The 19535-nt window shown below is 39.9% G+C and overlaps 1 protein-coding gene across 1 annotated transcript in view; it reads right to left on the reverse strand.

Annotated features, from left to right (window-relative positions):
* The window catches only part of TMEM131L (transmembrane 131 like), a 157684-nt gene that overhangs the window by 16640 nt on the left and 121509 nt on the right, over window positions 1–19535 (reverse strand). Inside the window, exons 19-26 of the mRNA XM_080797493.1 lie at window positions 19402–19474; window positions 16802–16929; window positions 14804–14946; window positions 13057–13243; window positions 12660–12845; window positions 11924–12073; window positions 10713–11338; window positions 4544–4692 (exon numbers count right to left, since the gene is read on the reverse strand). Of these exons, the coding sequence (XP_080653619.1) occupies window positions 4544–4692; window positions 10713–11338; window positions 11924–12073; window positions 12660–12845; window positions 13057–13243; window positions 14804–14946; window positions 16802–16929; window positions 19402–19474 (1642 nt within the window). The remainder of the gene's footprint in view (window positions 1–4543; window positions 4693–10712; window positions 11339–11923; window positions 12074–12659; window positions 12846–13056; window positions 13244–14803; window positions 14947–16801; window positions 16930–19401; window positions 19475–19535) is intronic.

A 19535-nucleotide genomic window follows, 5' to 3' on the forward strand; every position in this document is an offset into this window, starting at 1 on the left:
CGATTTCTCCAAATGAACAATGAAATGGAAAGCATACTCGCAGGGTTTTAAAGAAGAGCTTTTAGCAAAACTGGGAGTCACGGAGACAGCCAAAAAAAAAAAAAAAAGATGGGGTCTACGGTCCCCCAGATCCTCCAACTTCCCACAGCTTTCCTGCAGGGCTGGCTGCCATCTTTAGATGTACGGGCTCCGGACCAGAAAAGAAAGGAGGAGCTTACCCAATCACTGGGACTGTGTACAAGCCGAGTCTGCGCTCCTGGGATAGAAAAAAGAGAAGGCCCATGACCCCAAAGGTCGAATGGTGACAACACCCAGAGAAGAAAACAACAGGAAGAAATTAAGAAATGTGCCATGAGTCAGGGCACAAGCGTAGAGGGCTGAGTCTGGCGTGGGGGTGGGGGTGGGAGGCGGTGTCAAGTCCAGGAATGGCGCCCACTCCTGGAAGCACCACAGGGCAGGGCTCCTCGGGGGCCCCATCCTCCTGAGGGCCCTCAGAAGGACCTGCGGACTTGGCGTGAGTTCTGCCTGCTCCATGCATGCAGGCTGTGCAGCCACCGCGTGGTCACACCTCAGGGCTGGTTTCCATCTCACAGCAGGGCCACATGGAAGTTTTGAAGCCCCTGGCAAGAGGCTGCTGAGGTTCACTTCTTTACTTCACCCATTCCCTCCTCCCCCAAATTCACAGACTTTCTTTCTGCTCCTGAGAGCATGGCCCTTCACAGTCTCAAGGGCCTCGCTTTCTGTACATCTGCTACACCTGCACCCTCGGGCCACCTGCAGCTTCACCACCACCGGGCATCATGGTCGGGCCCCGCTCTCCCTGTGCACACACACCGCAGAGAACTCAGTGCTGGCTCTCAGTTCTAACCTCCACAGCTCCCAAATCTCAAACTCTAGGCCCAAGTTTGCCATGTAAGACCTAGTTCTCTGGTTCCGTATCTCCCGCTGTCGGTCGCAATCACACAGTCACTCCCTTTGGACTGACCCCTTGTCAGCGCTTGGTACATGAGCTACTCCAAGCATTTATCTTGTTAACTCAGCTGTTCCTCCCAACTCTAGGAGGTAGGCATGCTCTTAGTACCCTCATGTGTCAGATAAGGAAACTGCAGCATTAAGTAACTCACCCAATGTTACAGAGCAAATAAATGATGACCAGGATTCAAACCCAACAAGTCTGGCTGCAAAGTCCATGCTCTTAACATGCAACACAACTTTGGTAAACAGAAAAATGAATTCGTTGTGTAAGTCAGAATTCCCCATCTTCTCATTAGCTGGACTTAAAACTTAGGAGTTATTTTTGCAAATAGTTATGTAAGAGAAGATAGTTCTTCTCCATATGCAATTAGGGACAGGGAAATCCTGTTAGTTTTTCTTCTAGACTCTTACCTACTCTTCCTGTCCTTCCCCCTTGCTCCTGCCCAAGCGCAGCCTTACGTCACACCTCCCAGTAGAGTAACAGCCTCCTTGTTAGAAGAGAGCTGGTGTCCATTCCTGCCCCCTCCAGCCCAGCCTCCAAAACGCTCACACTGATCCTCCAAAAATCCATTATTCACACATTCATTCAAGCATTTACAAAACTGCGCTGTATGATCTCTGTAATAGGCATTCTGCCCATCTTTGTAAACCTGAATTGAAAAACATTATTATGACCTTCAAGAAAATCTCAGCCTCAAGGCTGTTTTCCAATTTTTACCCACCCTCACTCCATCCACCCCCCAGTCCAGAAACCTTCCCTACTCCCTGTCCTTTGCACCAGAGTCCCCTAAACTGGCCACCCTGAAGCCAAATCTTCCAAAAAGATGTTCTGTTTGGACACATGTGCTTTTAAGACTCGGACTCTGAAGTTCCTTAGCAGACAAGCAACCATGCTCTGGTTCTCTACAGACATCGTCACTTCTGACTCCCGGGCTCGCCGAGTTCACTGTCTGCGCTTCAAGGTGAGAAGGAGCGGAGAAGGTCCAAACTTGAAATTGGTGAGCCAAGGCCTTTGCCATTTGGAATGACTCCCACTCTTCCCTCACATTACTCCCCATTCCTGACTGAGCCTCTTCCCAAAGATGATTTCCTACTCCTCCTGATTATGCCGTGGGGCTCAGTGGGGCCACTGCCCACCTTCCCTTCTCTGCCTGTCCACATTTCTCTCTCCTCTAGGAGCTTTCTGTGCCCGCTGCAGGCTCACCTGACTTTTCGCTCTCTGAAATTCCTTCCACTCTGTACTGATTGGGGCACTTAACTACTGGACATGTCTTGTCCTTAAAAGACTACAAATTCCCAGTTTGAGATGTCTAGGATATATTTATTTTGCATCATTTTCATGTTATTTAAATGAAAAATTGGTGTTTGTTATAAAGTTTAAGCAAAAATACAGAAATATAAAGAAGGAAAAAGATCACTGCAACACCACTACTCGGAATGACCACAGTCTGCCACTGATTTTTTGGCAGATCTTGTTTTTGCCATCTCTCTATGAACCTGCAGACACGTTTGGGTGGCAAGACAGATGATGGGAATAATTTATAATACTGGGACAACGTATTATTATTATTTTTAGTATATGTGCTGCTGAAGTGAACACGACAATGTATTATTTTTTTTGACAATGTATTATTTTTAAATAAAAGTTTAATGTTCAGTTTTATTTGAATTTAACATAAGAAACTGAAGTAGAATCCAGGGAACTGCCAACTTTCAAATAATTGTTTCTTCTCCACATGCTATATTAGTGCTTTAAGGATCTCTCTAAGGTTAGGCAAAAGACCATGAAAGACATTTTCCCAAGTTTTCACCCTGTTAAATATGTTCAGTTTTACACAGTATTGACTCTCTACCAAGAAAAATAGAATTAAAACTCATTGTCACCTACCATTCAATACCACCTCCTGTTTCTGCAGCTTATGTTACTTTTTTGCTTTATTAAAGTTGTAATATATGCAATCTGTTCTGCAATTATAATTGCCAACTGTTTCGTCTTAGATCTGGATATAAAATGGAGAGAAATCTCAACAACAGACCACTAACACAACTTCTGTAGTCCTGGGTCTTTATTTTTACATCTATCTTGGTCGGCTAAATTTCATTAACTTCATTTTTTAAGAAAGGCTCATGATGAGTTCACTTGTGTTTAAGGATGCCTCTTCCTTGCTGCCTTTGTACTTGAGTGTTTCCTTGGCTGCAATATTCCTGTTCACATTTTTATTCTCTGAATGGTATGGCTCCACTGTTCCCTGGATCAGATGTTTCCACGAAGTTGGAGTGAGCCTGAGTGGATGTTTCTCCATCTTCCTAACTTTGCACCATTGTTTATGTTTTAAGATCAGTAATTTAGCCTATATCCATTATTATATATCAATATTACATATCATATTACATATCAATTTTTCCTCTATTTACAGTGTGCCCTTCCATTCCATAAATTCAGTTCTGCCCTCCTACCAGGACAGTATTCTTCTACTACCTCTCTGAATACCTTCAGACCCATTTGTTGGGCCATTTACTGAAATACTCATTATTCTTACATTGGACTGCTTTGTCTTTCTTTGTCCCATATCTAAATGCTTCCAGCTCTTCAATTTTTTCCTTCACACTCACCCTGATGATCTCAAAGCCTTTCTCAGGGTCAGCAATACCATTTTTGGCAGCTGTCTGTAAAATGTCATTTGGGTCTTCATTTAGTTACTTAGCTTTATAATATCTCTTTTGATCTAGAATCTTAATTTGCCTTTTAAAAAAACTCTTATTTTACTGAGTACATTATCTAAAGTATGAAGTATTCTCAAAGTTAGGCTTTCTTCTAGATTAGGATCTTTCCCTGTCTTCCGTGTTCTACTCCTTTCATTCACTTTTACTCGGCGTGTGTGTGTGTGTGTGTGTGTGTGTAGTACACGGTAAGTATCAATACCAGCATAGTTAGAATGCTATTTTTTTTCACTGGGCTTATACTAATACATGAATACCTCTGTTCTGATGTAAACTAGATAAATTCTCCTAAATACCTTTCCCACCTTGATCGTGGACCTGTCTGTTTTCACCTTCGAGATACAGGGCTCAGTTCTGCTCTCCAGCACAGTGTGCAAAAATGTGTGCAACTTTGCGCTCTCTTCTGAGATTCTGTTGTACTAAGGCCCACTCACCTGAGCCAGACAGGCATTCCTCTCCTGTGCATTTGGCTTATGCTTCCAACTAAGCAAGAGCAGACCCTAAAATGGGTGTTGGGTGACAACTGGAGAGAAGAGACAGGTGATCTGCTTCTACTCTACCATTTTTGCCAGGAGATAACCCATTTGCTCAAGAACAGTTTCCTTTGAGAATAAAAGCTATCTGATGTTACTATAAATTATTTTAGTATCTCCTATATAATTAGAAGATAAATAAAACTTTCCAAGCACCTCAAACTCATAATTTATAAATGCAGATTCAAATGCATGATAACTAGCCCCATTTGAGAGGTATGAAATACACATGTACAATTACTAGACTGATAACTGCACTCTCAGCCCTAAATCTGGGTTTTGTTCTAAGAGGCAAGAGAAAAAGGAATACAGACCTCGACTGAAGTTACATCCTGTTTCTCAAAACAAATGTCTTCTTTTGATGCTTTGTGAATCTTCTTTTCTGAGGAAGACTTTGTGTCAGCCTTCTTTAAACTTTCACAGTTGTCTACTTCATTCTTGACAGGCACTTGCTGGTTATTCCCTTGAATAAATAAAAATGATTGAATCTCTGGCTAATTATTTCCATTCATGTTTCCACAATTAAATCTCTTTCCTACACCAAGCCATCTACCCTAATGAGATTTAGACTTGAGGACTGTTCCTGACATTCATGATGTTCTAGGTATGTTTACCAGTAAAAATGTGCTTACATGAAGAGTTCTACAGTCTTTAAAAGAGGTCAGGGAAAAAAGGTGAGGAGGTACCCCATTATTCACAGTACCATCATTCATAACAACCAAAAGGTAGAAACAACCCAAATGTCCATGGATGGATGGACAGAAGTATAGAAATGTGGTACACATAAAATGGAATACCACTCAGCCTTAAAGAGGAACAAATCAGTGCCGAACACCATGACTATACTTAACACTACTGAACTGGACACTCAAAAACGACAGAGATGGAAAAGACAAAGCAATGAGATTCTGAGACATGCCACAACATGGATGAACCCAGAAGACATTATGCTAAGTGAAATGAGCCAGTCTCCAAAAGACTAACATTGAATGTTTCCACTTGTTTGAGGGAGCTCGAGTCATCAGAGAGATGAAGAGTAGAATGGTGGTTACCAGAGGCTGGGGGGAGGAAATATAAATACTTACTGTTTAATGGGTACAGAGTTTCTTCTTGGGATGGCGAAAAGGTGCTGAAAATGGATGATGGTAATGGCTGTACAACACTGTGAATGTGCTTTAGGATTACAATGGCAAATTTTATGTTATGTCTATTTTATCACAATTTTTTTTTAAAGTTGGAGCGGGGAGAGGGATTAAGGACTTGCCTTCTAGTAATGACTACATGACTACATAGCTACAAATTAGTTTTCAAAGTAAATCTCAAGCTGCCTGAGCTGCTTCGGTTTCCTAATTTATAAAATGCAAATGCCACCTTCTCTGCCTACTCTGACTGTTACAAAGATGAAACCAGAGGACATATACACAGAAAAGTCCCCATCAAAAACAAAGGACTTATTTCCGGGCAGGCCCTCTTTCCAAAGTCTGTGCTCACCTGCCCCGGGTGACCAGTGCCTACAAGCTGACAATGACCAGCAGGCCAATCACATGGCAAAAGCTGGTGCAGGTAGAAATTTCACCTGAAAACAATGATTCTCCCGCTTTCCTTTCAAGTGACTTCACTCATCAGTGTATTTCTTCTTCAATCCCTTACTTCAAAATAAAGTCAGATAAACTTCAACCCCACCCCACAGTAACTGGCTTCAGGGTCCTAATAGGAAACAAAGTATTGCAACACCTGCTCCTTTTTTCTTTAACTGAGAATTCCCTTACCATACCTGTGCAGTCTGAGAAAGTTTAGATGACCACAGTACAAAGATTTCACAGCAAAGCAGGCTGCAGGCTCTGGTATGACCAGACCTTCCACAGAGGCTCCAATCTGGCCCTGCTTGGGGCCCTAGGGCGGGGAAGGTCTCTGCCCACAGAATGAAAGGAGCAGTCAAATCCCCTCCAATTCTGAAACTCCGAAGCCATCCTCACTCAAAGCAAGATCCATACATTTTGCCAGTAACACTGACAAGTAAGCATACTTTTATTTTGTTAATGGAAAATTGTGTAAGTATTATGTAACTATAAAAACACTGGGAAGCATTAATTCCTCTATGACACAAATTGGGTATTAAGACACCTACAGAGGAAAATATCCACCAGGATGAAGTGGTAAGGGAAAGAGCCGAGAGCCAAGGTGACAGGGTCCGAATCAGAAAAATAAATCATAACTAAGGACATCACTTTGGATTTTGGAAACCATACATATGAAACAGAACACATATATTCTCCCCAAAAAATGTGCCACTACATTTCCTAGAGTCTTAATTCATGAAAAAATGGATTTCCTTGAGCTCTTTTCAGGCCAAGAACAGCACTAAAAGTATTAGTCATTAAACTTTTTCAGGAAGGACCTGAACTTAATATCCAATACTGAACTACCCTTCAAAAGTGGTAAAACACAAACTCTAAGTAACACCTTCCATGGGGCTGGGAATCAGGACCAATAGTAAAAGGAATTCTAACAAGTTCTTCATTAAGTCTTTGACAAAGTCTAGCATGACAATATCTAAGAATTTAGAAATTTCTTGAGTACATCCTTTGTTTAATAAATGGAAGCCAAGCCATGTCGTCTTATTAAGCATGATTACTTATGGCGTTATCTTATCCAATTTTCTCACACCCATCTCACAGAGTCAGTGTTTGAGCCATAAAGATAAAAAAGGGAATAAAACAAATAACAAGTGAACTCACCAGAATCCTGCTTAAATTGCTATGGTATCAAATCCAATCAAGTTTATTTTGAGCAAACTGCTAATCTTCAAGTTATTAGTCTCTATAAGACAATGAGGCTATATTTTTTAATTTCTCAAATACTGGTATTTCAGAATTTGGAGGTATCTATCGAATGCAGTGAAATCTTTCATGTATTGTTAATTCCAAGACTCAGGGCATCATTAAATTTAAAAGTTTATTATCCTTCACATTAATATAAGCAGAAAGCAAGAAAATAATCTAACTATTCCTCTATTCCTCTTTTGTAATGCTGAGGCCAGCTGCTTATCTTTAGCCTTAATTCCAGAGCTAATTACTCTTTAATTATGTGATCAAAATAATACAGATCTAAAATTTTAACAATTAGAAATTTTTACAATTTTTACTAATTTTTTACTAATTTTACTAATTTCTAGTTTTTACAATTAGAAAATAGTAAGTATTTGAAAAGAGACATATTTAAATGATCATTTACATGACATATAAAGTTTAACTCTTGTCAGATGCTCAACAGACTCTGGAACACGTAATAAATGTTTGAAAAACTGAACTGTTGTTTGACAGGTGGATGCCAAAAACAAGTGTGTGAAAACAGAGCTCTGAAGCATCTGTCAACAGACTTCATTTCTATGGGAATTTTAATTTATGATTTATCACAGGCCTCTCAGAAGAAGGGCAGAGAAAGCACAGGAAAGGGATGAGCACATTTCTGTTATTCAGAAAATATTCTGTTTCTCAACAAAAAAAATGAGCAAGTAGCACCAGGCCCACTAATACATGCTTTGGAACGTTTTTTTCTCACATGATATATTACCCTCAGGAAAAATAAAAAAGACTCAGAATAGAAGACACAGTTCATCAGGTGCCTCAAGGACATCTGTCAGGTTAATAAAATAACTTCAGGCACTCTTAGGAAAGCGACCTCCCGCCCTCTTCCCCTTTTTCCAAAGGCAATCTTATCACTAGACTTGTTTCTATGGGAAGATTTGTGTCATTTAGGAGAAACAGCTAGGATGTGGCAAACACGCTGGCTGGTTTCCCCTGAGCAAAGTGAAGATCCACGTTCTGGTGAGGGACATGGAAAACAAAGTGCAGGAACTGAGGATTCCTGCCATCGGCTGGGACAAGTTCAGCTACTAAGACTGAATCTATTTTCTTCAGATTCTAGAATGATTTTAACATGGAAACACGTTTTTCACAAAGTAAAACACTTCTCAAAATAAAAAAAAGAACTAAAGCTCAAAGTTGGAAGCGAAAACTTGGAAAGTTCTCATGTATAAATGGTTTCCTCATCCTTGAGCATTCTTCACACATTATGGATTCCCTGCCGATTATATATGCCTGTTCACCATCTGCCAGTTTATGACAATGCTTTCCTTTAAAATGTGAAAAAAGAACCCCAGATCCTTGATGTTACTGAAAAAAAAAAAAAGAAAGAAAAAGAAAAAACTCCTCCACATCCTGCCTTCAAACTATTCCTCTATTCAGTCCTTTCTTATTTTTAACATTGCCAATTCTTTAAAATGTTTAAATTGTAAAATGATGGCAGGCAATATGTTTAGTTTTTTAAACTCTTTGATATTTCCTAGACTAGTGCTGTGAATGGAAAACAGAACAAAATGCATGTCAGTGAGCGGCTTTCCCTGTGAGGACTCTCCTGCCGACACTTTCATTCTGGAGAGAAACACAGCCCTGTGAATTAGCACCTTTGAATGCGTTGGCCTGAACCTGGTAGGAAGCCAAAGTTCTTTCAACGATTCTTATTTGATCTGATCAACAATCACTCTGACAGCACTTAACGTGCTACCGATATTTTAAAAGACTACCTATGGGGAGATACGTGTTTCCATTTAAAACACAAAGAGGCTAGTAATCTGTGCCGGAGGGGAAGATTCTGGGCAGAACCGCCATCTATGGTGATAAAAGCAAATCCTGTGTTTCTGGACTCCCATATTAAGTTTACTCACACTTGCGGAAGTGCTAATACATAGGGTCATCAAGGATCAACTCTGGGCATTAAATATCGGTGTTGGACGGGAAAGTCTCGAAGCACAAATTCAAACCCTCAGACCCACTGCGGGCCTCCAACTCAGGTCCACGCCTCTACATTTCAACCACTTCAGTGTACTACAACGCAGCAGAAGGTCCTTCTCCCGCAACTGTCCACAATGCCACGGCCATGGTGTTCAGAGGCACACTTATGCAGACAACTCAGGGATGCAATGGATCATAGGAGCACCCCAAACAACTATGATTTTAAATCTGTGTCAAGGCAGCTGAGGTCAGATTCCGTGGCAGAAAACAAGGAAAAACCCAGAAGGACTCGCCCGCTAATTTCACTCTTTCACAAAGGTTTTGTGGTCTGGGACCTACAGAAACAGAATGAGAGGCACCCTGTGTGCCCCACTGTGAAACATGCTTGGACAACGTATGCTAGGATGTCATTTGAATATCTCGTTCAAAGTATCACTCCGAGTGTCTCCTCCCACGCTGAGTGGAGAGAACACGGCGGGGGCGGGGGTGGAGGGGGCAGTTGACTCGCAGACGGGAGTCCTCCTCGAACATACACTGAGGCTGGGGAAATGGTGCAAGCCAGCTGGAACAAGAGGCACCAGGAATACAGGTGCAGCTGCCTAAACCATGTTCCACTGAGGGCACTCCAGCTTTCTTTCCAACAAGAGAGGTCCTCTTATGGAACACTTACAATTCAGTTTGGGTTTTTAGTTAAATGCCTAAAGCTCATCAGAATTGGCCCATCCATAACACTTTTGTACATTCTCTCCAATAACAGGGAGTATAAATACAAAGCTATTTATACTTAGATGTTTCAAATAAGAGCAAAGGTAACTGGCTTTTCCAGATTAAAAAGTGTCAAAAATCTGACTTTTAAAAAAAATATTTATTTGTCGGGGGGTGCAAAGGGACAGGGAGAGAGAGAATCCCAAGCAGATTCCCACTGAGCATGGAGTCCGACATAGGGCTTGATCCTAAGGCCCTGAGATCATGACTTGAGCCAAAATCAAGAGTCGGATGCTTAAATGACTGAGCTACCCAGGTATCCCCCAAATCTTTTAATGGGTGCAGAAGTGTGCCTATTAAAACGGTCAGAATGACCAAGAAAAATAAGCACCGGCTCTCATGCCAAAGGCCAAAGGGGTCAGTTACAGCTTAATGACGATTTTACATATGGGTGGTTTTCTGAGTCTTGTCCTGCTTATGCCTTCACTAACTGTATTTGTTGTGAGAGAACATCTGTCTTCTTTTAACCAAGGGACACAATCAGAGAAGCACCAGAGCCAGGAAACATGAGATGGTAGCAGCTGTTAAATATAGAAAGTTGGTAAGTTTTGTTCGGTCAGAAATATTTTATGGGCTGATTAATTTTCACCAAGAGTCTGCAAATCCATGATAGAAAATAATTAAAAACAGCGTCCATATCCTCCCAACAATAAAATACGACATTCACATCCCTCTCAACATATGTACTAAAAATAAAAAGTAAGCTTCTTTACCCACGACATTCTAAAACTGTGGTGCCTCGTCCTCAACTTCTCATTTTACAAACTGTATTTCAACATTTTTACCTTTGCTAAAACTTTGTGCATGAACTAAAAATGCAGCATTCGGGATTAAAATTGAAGTCACAGGTGAGATCAAATTCTGTAACAAACAGATGGAAGACAAACCGGAAAAAAAGAATCATCCAGGAGGATGAAAAGATTACCATTATTTTTCCTGGAAATCTCTGGCAAGTCTGACTGGTACTGAGGTGAATTTCTTGGCAAGTGATTTTCAGGTAGTTTCTTAGAGGTCTTCAGAGGACAGAGCTCTCGTTCCTTGAGCTCAGCTATGTTTTCTGAAATTTTAATGTCCGTTTCCTTAGGAAACATACATGTCTGTATTCCCTCCTTCATGTGACATTCTGAAGAAGTGTTATTGATAACAATTGTGTTTTTCAGTGTGTTTTCCTCTTTATTCAGTAAGTTTTTAGAAAGGGTTAAATTCTTTTGCAGGTCGACGCTGATGCTACTTGCATACTTGAGGCTGATCCAGTTCTCACCCATGACTTCAGTGCACACGTCCTCCTTCGGGGCAGACAGGGAGCTGCCCAGGGCTGGAGTCTGTTTCTCCTCAGTAGTAGCGTTGGCACTGCTGGTGACGGACGGGCTGGGTTTGTGTTTGCTGTAATAGACTGAGCACTTATGCTTCTTCTGAGAATGACCGTAGGTAGCTGGGCTCCTCTTTGGGGCGTTCTGGATCCTGCTTTGTGGAGTGTTCACTGGAAGGCAGCTTTTTCCTCTGCCTTTATCAGAGGTGCCGTAGGTATCGAGAAAGTTTTTACAGTTGCTTCTGAATTAAAAAGAAAGACATTTAACAGAAAGCCAAATGGAATCAAACCCTACCCTTCTGGTTCGAGACCCAGAAGAAAGAAGTATATTAAGGGGTCCAAGCTCTCCTTCTTCCAAAGGCCCATGAGTTTAACAAACTAAGTCCGTCTATGAAGTCTATCTTTTTTTTTTTTTAAGATGTTATTTATTTATTTATTTGACAGAGAGAGATTGCAAGTAGGCAGAGAGGCAGGCAGAGAAAGGCAGAGAGAGAGAGAGAGAGAGAAGCAGGCTCCCTGCTGAGCAGAGAGCCCGATGCGGGACTCAATCCCAGGACCCCTGAGATCATGACCTGAGCCGAAGGCAGGGGCCCAACCCACTGAGCCACCCAGGTGCCCTATGAAGTCTACCTTATTGTAAAAACGGTTATAGCTTAAAACAAAACAAAACAAAACAAAACATGGTTATAGCTGCCACACCATGACTTCAAGAAAATTTTATGAAGACAAACCTGCAATCAGAGTATTATTTATATTCTCTCAAAATCAGAACCGAGTAATATCAAAGGATGAACACACACACATACACACACAACAAGAATTCTTACTTGTGAGAATGGGAGCTAATTACATCCATCGGATTATTATTTTGCTGTGAAGATGAGCTAGCATTTTGCCTCTGTCTTGTTTTCATGAATTCCATAAGAATGTACTGTGCTTGTTGGAAGGCTATTAAAATTACACCCAACAGGGACAAACTGAGGAAGAAAGCAAGGAGATTCATTACTGCATGGTCCTGACCGACATTAAAAAGACCAGCTCTCTTACAGAGGAGCAATGAGTGGTTGATGCAAAAGATCTAAAAATAGAGCACTGAATTCCATAAAATGTATCACATCATAATTCTGATGTGACTTACAGATTTAAAAAGCTCCGAGTTCCTAAAAATGTGCACATTTATAAGTTTGACATTCCAATTCCATTTTCAAAGGCATTTTCATGATAAAATCACTCCAGAAAGGTCATCCTAGTCTTCCAATCTCAAATTGCCACTGCACCAAGCCAACAGCAGTAACATCCATATTTTCCACTGCAACTGCTAAGGGAAGTATAGGGAGCACAGTGATCTCTTACACTTCTAGGTCCTATGACTCTCCTACAGTAAGTTTACTATTGTCTTAAAGTTTATCAGTTACTACTCTACTTCACGTATGTTGAGGTTCACAAAGCTATGTAAATTCCACTCACTTCACAGGCTTTGAATATGCTGTTTGATGATTCATATGCTTTTTACACCCAAGCAAAATACATTTTCATGCGGCTCTCCTGAAGGTTGTAGCATACCTGACAAAGAAGACCGTAAGCCTCCAAAATGACTCCTCCCAGCTGGGTCCTGGAACCACATCTGCACACAAGGGCAACAGGTGATGAGGGAGGGTCACATTGAGAGTGAAGCGAAACTCAAGGTCTGCTGCCGTTACAAGCGTCAGCTCGCGGATGACCCAGGAAGAGGTAAAGTCTGGAGTAAACCTGGTAAGCAAAGATGCATCTTTATGAACTTAAATTGTTTTAATTTTAGGCACAAAACAAAATAATCGCAACAGCAGCCATATTCCTTACTTACAATAAACATTTATATAAAAACAACTTAACATGTCTTACCAATGTAAAAAAAGGTTTTCTTCCCCCACATTATTAAATGCACCACAAAACCTAAGTGAGGTTAAAACCCAATGCTTACACAATGCTGATATCCCGGGATGTGTTTGGGGCCAAGGAGAACTGATGACAATCTAGCACTTCGAATCCATAACCTTGGCAATTATACCCATTAATTTTCAGAGATGTCACAGTTATAGGAAGTGGTCCAATATTCTCAACTTTAAAGTTCTTTGTAATAGATAAAATTTGCTTGCTGTCTTTCAGTTCTAGTGAGGATAAAAAGTGATATTTAGGATGTATGAACTGCAAAATTTATTCAGAATAATTTACTGAATTAACATTTACTGAATCAATAAACTATGACCTATATTATTAAAATGTGAAAAAAAATTCAATGTAAGCTCAAAGTATGACTTCTATCTAATTTCTAGAACAGTCATAGATTCTCTTAACACTACCAGGATACAATAAAAACATTTAACAAGCTAAGATTTTTCTTAAGTTAAAAGACCTTCTTAGGTACCAAAAGTAATTAGAATTTCTTCTTTGTTCTTGTACTTATTAAAAGTTAAGGTTACAAGTTTATTCTTCTCAGAAGCCAAGTAATTGGGATACCCCTAGATACCATGCACACTTCACTCCTGGGATCTTCATACTGAACAGGGACCGGTTAAGGGCACGGGTCTGTGCTTCTAGAAACACAGTTCAAATACCCACTACATTCAGAGGGTAAGTCACTAAGTCCCTGCAAAAAAGTGAGACCATATTTTATATGGGAAGTTTAAAAAAAAAATTACCACAATTTTAAATTATTCCTATAAATTTATAACCTGCAATCTTTTCCATATAAAAACTAAAATTTTATCTAGTTCTGTAGTTTTTGTAATTTTCCTTAATATCATCTTTCAAGGTCAACTCTAAATTACTGAATGAATGAATAAAAAAGTAAATACTCTGAATTTTGAACGCAAAAGGTCAGTAAATCTTTTCAAACTCAATGCTCAATTAGCATAGTTTTCTTAAAAAAGAAATTCCCATCAGGCATTAGATAGTGCTACAAACTATCCAATACTTTCACCAACCAGCTTTCTCCATAGGATGCATGGTGTTACACTAAAATGTTTTCAGTGTGTTCCAGAAATTCAAGATAATACGAAAACAAGGAATTTACCAAAAACATTTTACATCTATTGTTTGATTTTTGTCTTGGTTCCTGAGGAAGTTCTTGAAACTAATATAAATAATTTAGAAGCATTTGATTTAAATACATGCACAATTTGGAAATTTCTAATGCAATGTTTAGGTAAGTTTCCAAATCTGCAATATCTAATACAGTAGCCACTAGATATACATGGCTAAAATTAAAATTAAGTAAATTTAACAGCTCACACCAGCTATATATTTTTATATGCTCATTAACCACATGTGTCTGCTGTTCTGGGTGACACAGATAAGGAAAATTTGCATTACTGCATAAATTCTACCAGTTAGCAGATCTTTACTCTTCTTGACATTCATCATTTTGGTGTGATTTTTTTTTTATGAAGATGTAGCTGATAAACTGACATTTCATGCTATTTATCTTAAATATCCATCACTATGCTGATAATTTAGCAATTATACTTCTTATATAGGTACCATTTAAGTTGGATTAAATATCTAAGGCTATTTTTCTAAGTAGTACTAGCCTATCATATATGCTCGAATGTTCGCCTGATTTAATTATCTGGATCAATGCCATGAATTTACTGTCAATTATGGAATCCTTTTGCCCTTGCCTTCAGCACCAAGCCTTCCCCATCGAAGGGCCACACGCATGAACTCACGTCGCCGGCAGTCCATCAGCGTGGACTCAGGCACCTTGAATCGGAGTGAACCTCCTGCACCTGGAAGCCTTCCACCCACTTTCAGTAACTCTCTGGCTCCGAACCCTTCCACAGCAATCATGTCAATAACCGTCAAGTTATTCCTATTAGGGCAACACATACAAACACAAAGGCATTACAACAGAATCACAAGACACAGTGCATTTGGACTTAAACATTCCTTGCTGACAAGAACAGTTGTAACATTGTGAAAGAGGAAATCAGTTTAAATAGCGTGGTACCTCTGGCTATCTCCTGGAATTAGAGGGTGTCCATAGGCAACAGAAGCTGCCTGAGCACAGGCAGGTTGAGGCTGCCCACAGCAAGCATGAGTGAATGCTCTTCATCACTCTCCTACCGTGTTTTTCTAATAATCAGCTACCAGGATGGTGATTGGACTTCCAAGAGGGAAAATAAAAAACCAAAAAACAAAAACAAAAACAAACGGGGGAAAAAAAAAACCTGAAAAATTGGAGACCTCTGAGAAATATTATGAAATTTAGAATAACTGACCAAAAGTGCTTACAAGAGTGAATGAAGGAGTTTACACTGTAATCGTGACTATAGGAAATTCTGCTTTTGGGATAATTCTAGAAATAGAATCCTACTGTTTCTATTGAACCAAAGATTTATAATGTCTCCCACAAATAACCTATATCTACTCGAGTTCTTAGTTATCAAACACAAATTCAGACTAGCTTTGCCTTCTCAGTAACTCAAAACATGATTGCTAGGACAAAAAAGTTAAATGGACAGATGTTTAAATGATGCAGACTAGAGTGAAAGCCAGTCCTCATTAACATAAATACTGTAGAAGCAAAGAAGGAATTCATGCCTAATTATGCAAAATACACCAATATCTGTGTATCTTTACCTAAAGAATTAAGAATCTTTCACCATTAAAAAGGTTTTAAGTTATGTTATGTTATTGTCCACAGAAAAATACTATCAATACAGAAACATCAAAAATAAATTAAGTACTCTAAATAATTTAGACTTTTCAAAGCCAGGATAGTTTAACCTGGGATGAGGTAAAGTTGATCTCTGCACTTCCCCAGACCTTAGTTTTTCAATGAAGAGTGGGTTTAAAATGAAAGACACTACAGGGCATGAGAAGTTAAAATGCTTAACAGAACACACTCCTTTAAAAACTTTAGTACATTTTCCTTTTTCAGGGCACTCACTTGTAGAAAAAACTCAGGTGCTATATTAAAGGAAGCTCAGAATAAGAAAGTCTTTGCCAGCTGATCTGATACTAGAAAAGCTTTAAAAAGAAACTAAAACGTCATTTATTAAAAATTAGACTTCTCACCAATGCAGAGAACATCAACATAGATCTGTATTTACTGTAAATTTTTGAAAGAAGACTCTCAATACAGACTACCTAAAGATAAAAAAGATTTAACAATGAAAAACATCAGGTGCTTAAATCAGTTAGCAACCTCCGTCATTTAAAAGAAAGAAAAAGAAGTTTAAAAAAGCCAATGGGCTCAATAATCCTTAGTCCATTGTCCTTTGGGGTTACAGAGAATTGCACAAGCAAGGCAGCTATGAGAGTGGAGTAAATCCAAACACTGTGGAATGAAAACGTACACAGCAGTGTTTCAATTACTTTTCCAAGCTAAGGTCAGAGACGTGTGTGTGTGTGTGTGTGTGTGTGTGTGTGTGTTCTGCCCTTGGAGATAGCAGCAGAGGAGATGGTAAACAAAATACATTGTGACTCTTGGGGAGAAGGGCATGCGGACTCCACCTTACAAGGCCAGAGGCCCCACGGAAGTAAGCACAGGCCTCAGGCAGCCTTTATTCTTCCTGCCTTGCAACATGGCCTCATCCCTACCCACCTGACTGAGACACTAATGTCAGCCCTTAACTAAAGAGACTACGTATTCTTGAGACAACGAGACTTGGATGGATGAAGGGATGGGAAAGAAACGGGCTCCGGGATGGGGAAACACCTACCGGATTAGTATGAGTGATGTAACTTTCCCATAGTCAGCTGGCATGAACACGACACCGACCCTTTTCATCTCCAGAGGCTGCAAATGTAAGTGGAGGATACCAGCCCTGGACTCCTCAGAATGCATGCCCTGCAAATTTAATATGTGCAAGTCAGTGAATCCTGTAAGACAAGCTTCTGTCTACGTGCATTTTGAGGATGACCATGACGGCTCTTCTTTTAATATCCAGATGACGACTACTCCCAATGACCTACTGAGCTTGTTTACCCTGACAGCTCACACCAATAAGCAGCTCCCGAAACCACAGCTGAGAAGTGTAGGTAGAGGCTGCAGGACAACTGGCCATGGATGTCAGAAAGGGGATTTGCTTCCTGGCTCGGAGGGGACTTGTGGCCAGAAGCAGCCTTCTCTGCCAAGATGCTCTGACTATAACACATCCCTCAGAAAACAGACCAAACAGCCTCTGCTTGAACGCTACGGGGAGAGGACCAGATACCTCTCTGCTGCTGGACACCCCTACATTTCTCTTTCATACTGAGCTTCAGTTTATCCAGAAACCATCTTTTATTACATTTGGTCTCTGCACTCAGGAGAAAGATCTCTCTTCACATCCTCCTTGACTTTCCCCAAGATTAACTCTGACTAGATCTTGTGTTCTGAATTTATTAGTATCCAAGATTGAGTTCTTCATTATTTTTCTTCTTTCCACTGCTTTCCCCAGCTCCTTCTCACTAAAAACAATTTATTAGTTTCTTAGGGCTACAATCATACAATCTGCACGGTAACAACGTATTCTTCCTTTTTCAATGTGTTTTATCCTGAAACTGTTGCTGGCATGTTCCCATGCTATCTGAGAGAAGAAATAGTGATGGTACTTGATTCGTGCCCATTAGAATTATAAACTTCATGAGGGGAGAAACCCGGCTTTACATAGATCTAATATAAATATTGAATAAAAAGCTGCTGATTTTTAGTATTAAAACTCTAATAAAAACATTCTTTATTAAATAGTTCTTATATGCTGGGCACGAGAATATGATAAGGTCTGTAAGATGCTGAACATTCCATAAACCTTACTGAATCTTCTAGCATTATTGTAAGCAAGAGAGAGGAGGCTATAGAGAGGTTAAGGAATCTGCTCAGGGCCACATAGCACGCCCATGTTATGACCCTGGGTACGGAATCCTGACTGTGCAATTCCCCCTGCTTTTCACTAAAGGCATTACATTTCTAAAAGCATACCAACATCATAAAAACATGTGCCTTTCTTTACATGACAGAGTTCTAATAAGAATTTTGAGTTAAACTTCTAAGTGTCTCAAAGGCATTCATATTATTCTTGATGGTAATAGAGTCCTTGATGGCAAAAGGTGTGCCTTTTGTTTCCTTGGGGAACCTTTGATTAGAGATGGAAAACGTTTTCCAAATGAGTTGCACCATTTGTTCAAATTTGAACAGAACATTTATATGTAAAAGGAATTTGGCATTATTTTTGGAATCCTAAATTATATATGGTTCAACCAGTGAGGCAAAAGATGTCTTAGTATTTTGGACAAATTTACCTCCCAATGGCTCTGGGAGACTGCTCGGTGCAAAGGAGAATGAGAGGGAATGAGCACCGGCAGGCTTGCTAACAAAAACAAGACCGTGCTGCCGCCTAGACCACTTACGAAGAGAAAGAACATTTGCTATAATGTATTTCCCATTTTAAGTCTCTGTTAAAAATCCACTTAAAACTTGCTTTGATGAGTTTTAACTCTGAGTTGGAGGTTATCTGTTTTCCCTCTTTCTGTTATCCAAGTTCACCTAGAGCAAGAGTGTATCTTCAGAGGGTTAAGTGCAGAGAAAGAAGCAAATACCCAAGGCATTTAAATATGTGTGTGTTAGAAATATAGTTGTGTGCCTGTGTGTGCTTGCATGTGCGTTTGTACTCATTTAACAGATGCTCTGTGTCTGACTTGATCTCACACATAAGATACTTGTAAGGAAAACACTCAGGTCCGTACAAAGAGCCACAGAACTACTGAGTGGAAACTAAGAAACAAGGCTGCCAAGTCCCCAGACAACATCCTCACCATGTGACATGTTTACTCCTCCTCCTAAGTACTTGTGCAAGACCTCATGAGTGCCCAGGGGCTTAAGTATTTCAGAGAAATCCTTTTTTACAGATGAGGTGAACATCACAGAAACTGGGTGACTTGCTCAAAACATGAAGCCAGTTTGGTGGGAGAAGATTTTTTTTAAGTGTATTTTTACCTTATGCGGCCCTAAAAAAAATTGTATGGGGAATCTAAAAGAACTGTAAATTCCCAGGTCTCAAGTTTTATGGTTTTCTACATAGACCTGATTCAACTGTTATTCCTTCAGTCACATGAATCCAAACTATCAAATTAAAATGATTTACAGGCTAACATGAGCCGTGCAGCTCCTGCTGCAGTCGTTAATTGGAAAAATCTGCTATGTATGCTTTATGTCTAGAATATAAAAATAAGAAAGCCACATATATTATTTAAAGACACTTGAAACACAAATCAGTAAAGCCCATACACTATGTGTATAGTTTGTTTAGCATTCCTTTTCTATTTAAAGAGGACATCCTACCCGGTAAGGGCAAGCTTTGGTGAGCTGGAATTCACCAGTTGTGAAATTAATCATCTGCATATCGGTGCCAAACCTATAAAGAGAAAAAAGGTTTGAAATAACATTCAGATTGCCAATAAAGAAAGACTAGGATG

Source organism: Martes martes, assembly GCF_963455335.1.
Source record: "Martes martes genome assembly, chromosome: 2".
In the NCBI taxonomy this organism is placed as follows: domain Eukaryota; kingdom Metazoa; phylum Chordata; class Mammalia; order Carnivora; family Mustelidae; genus Martes; species Martes martes.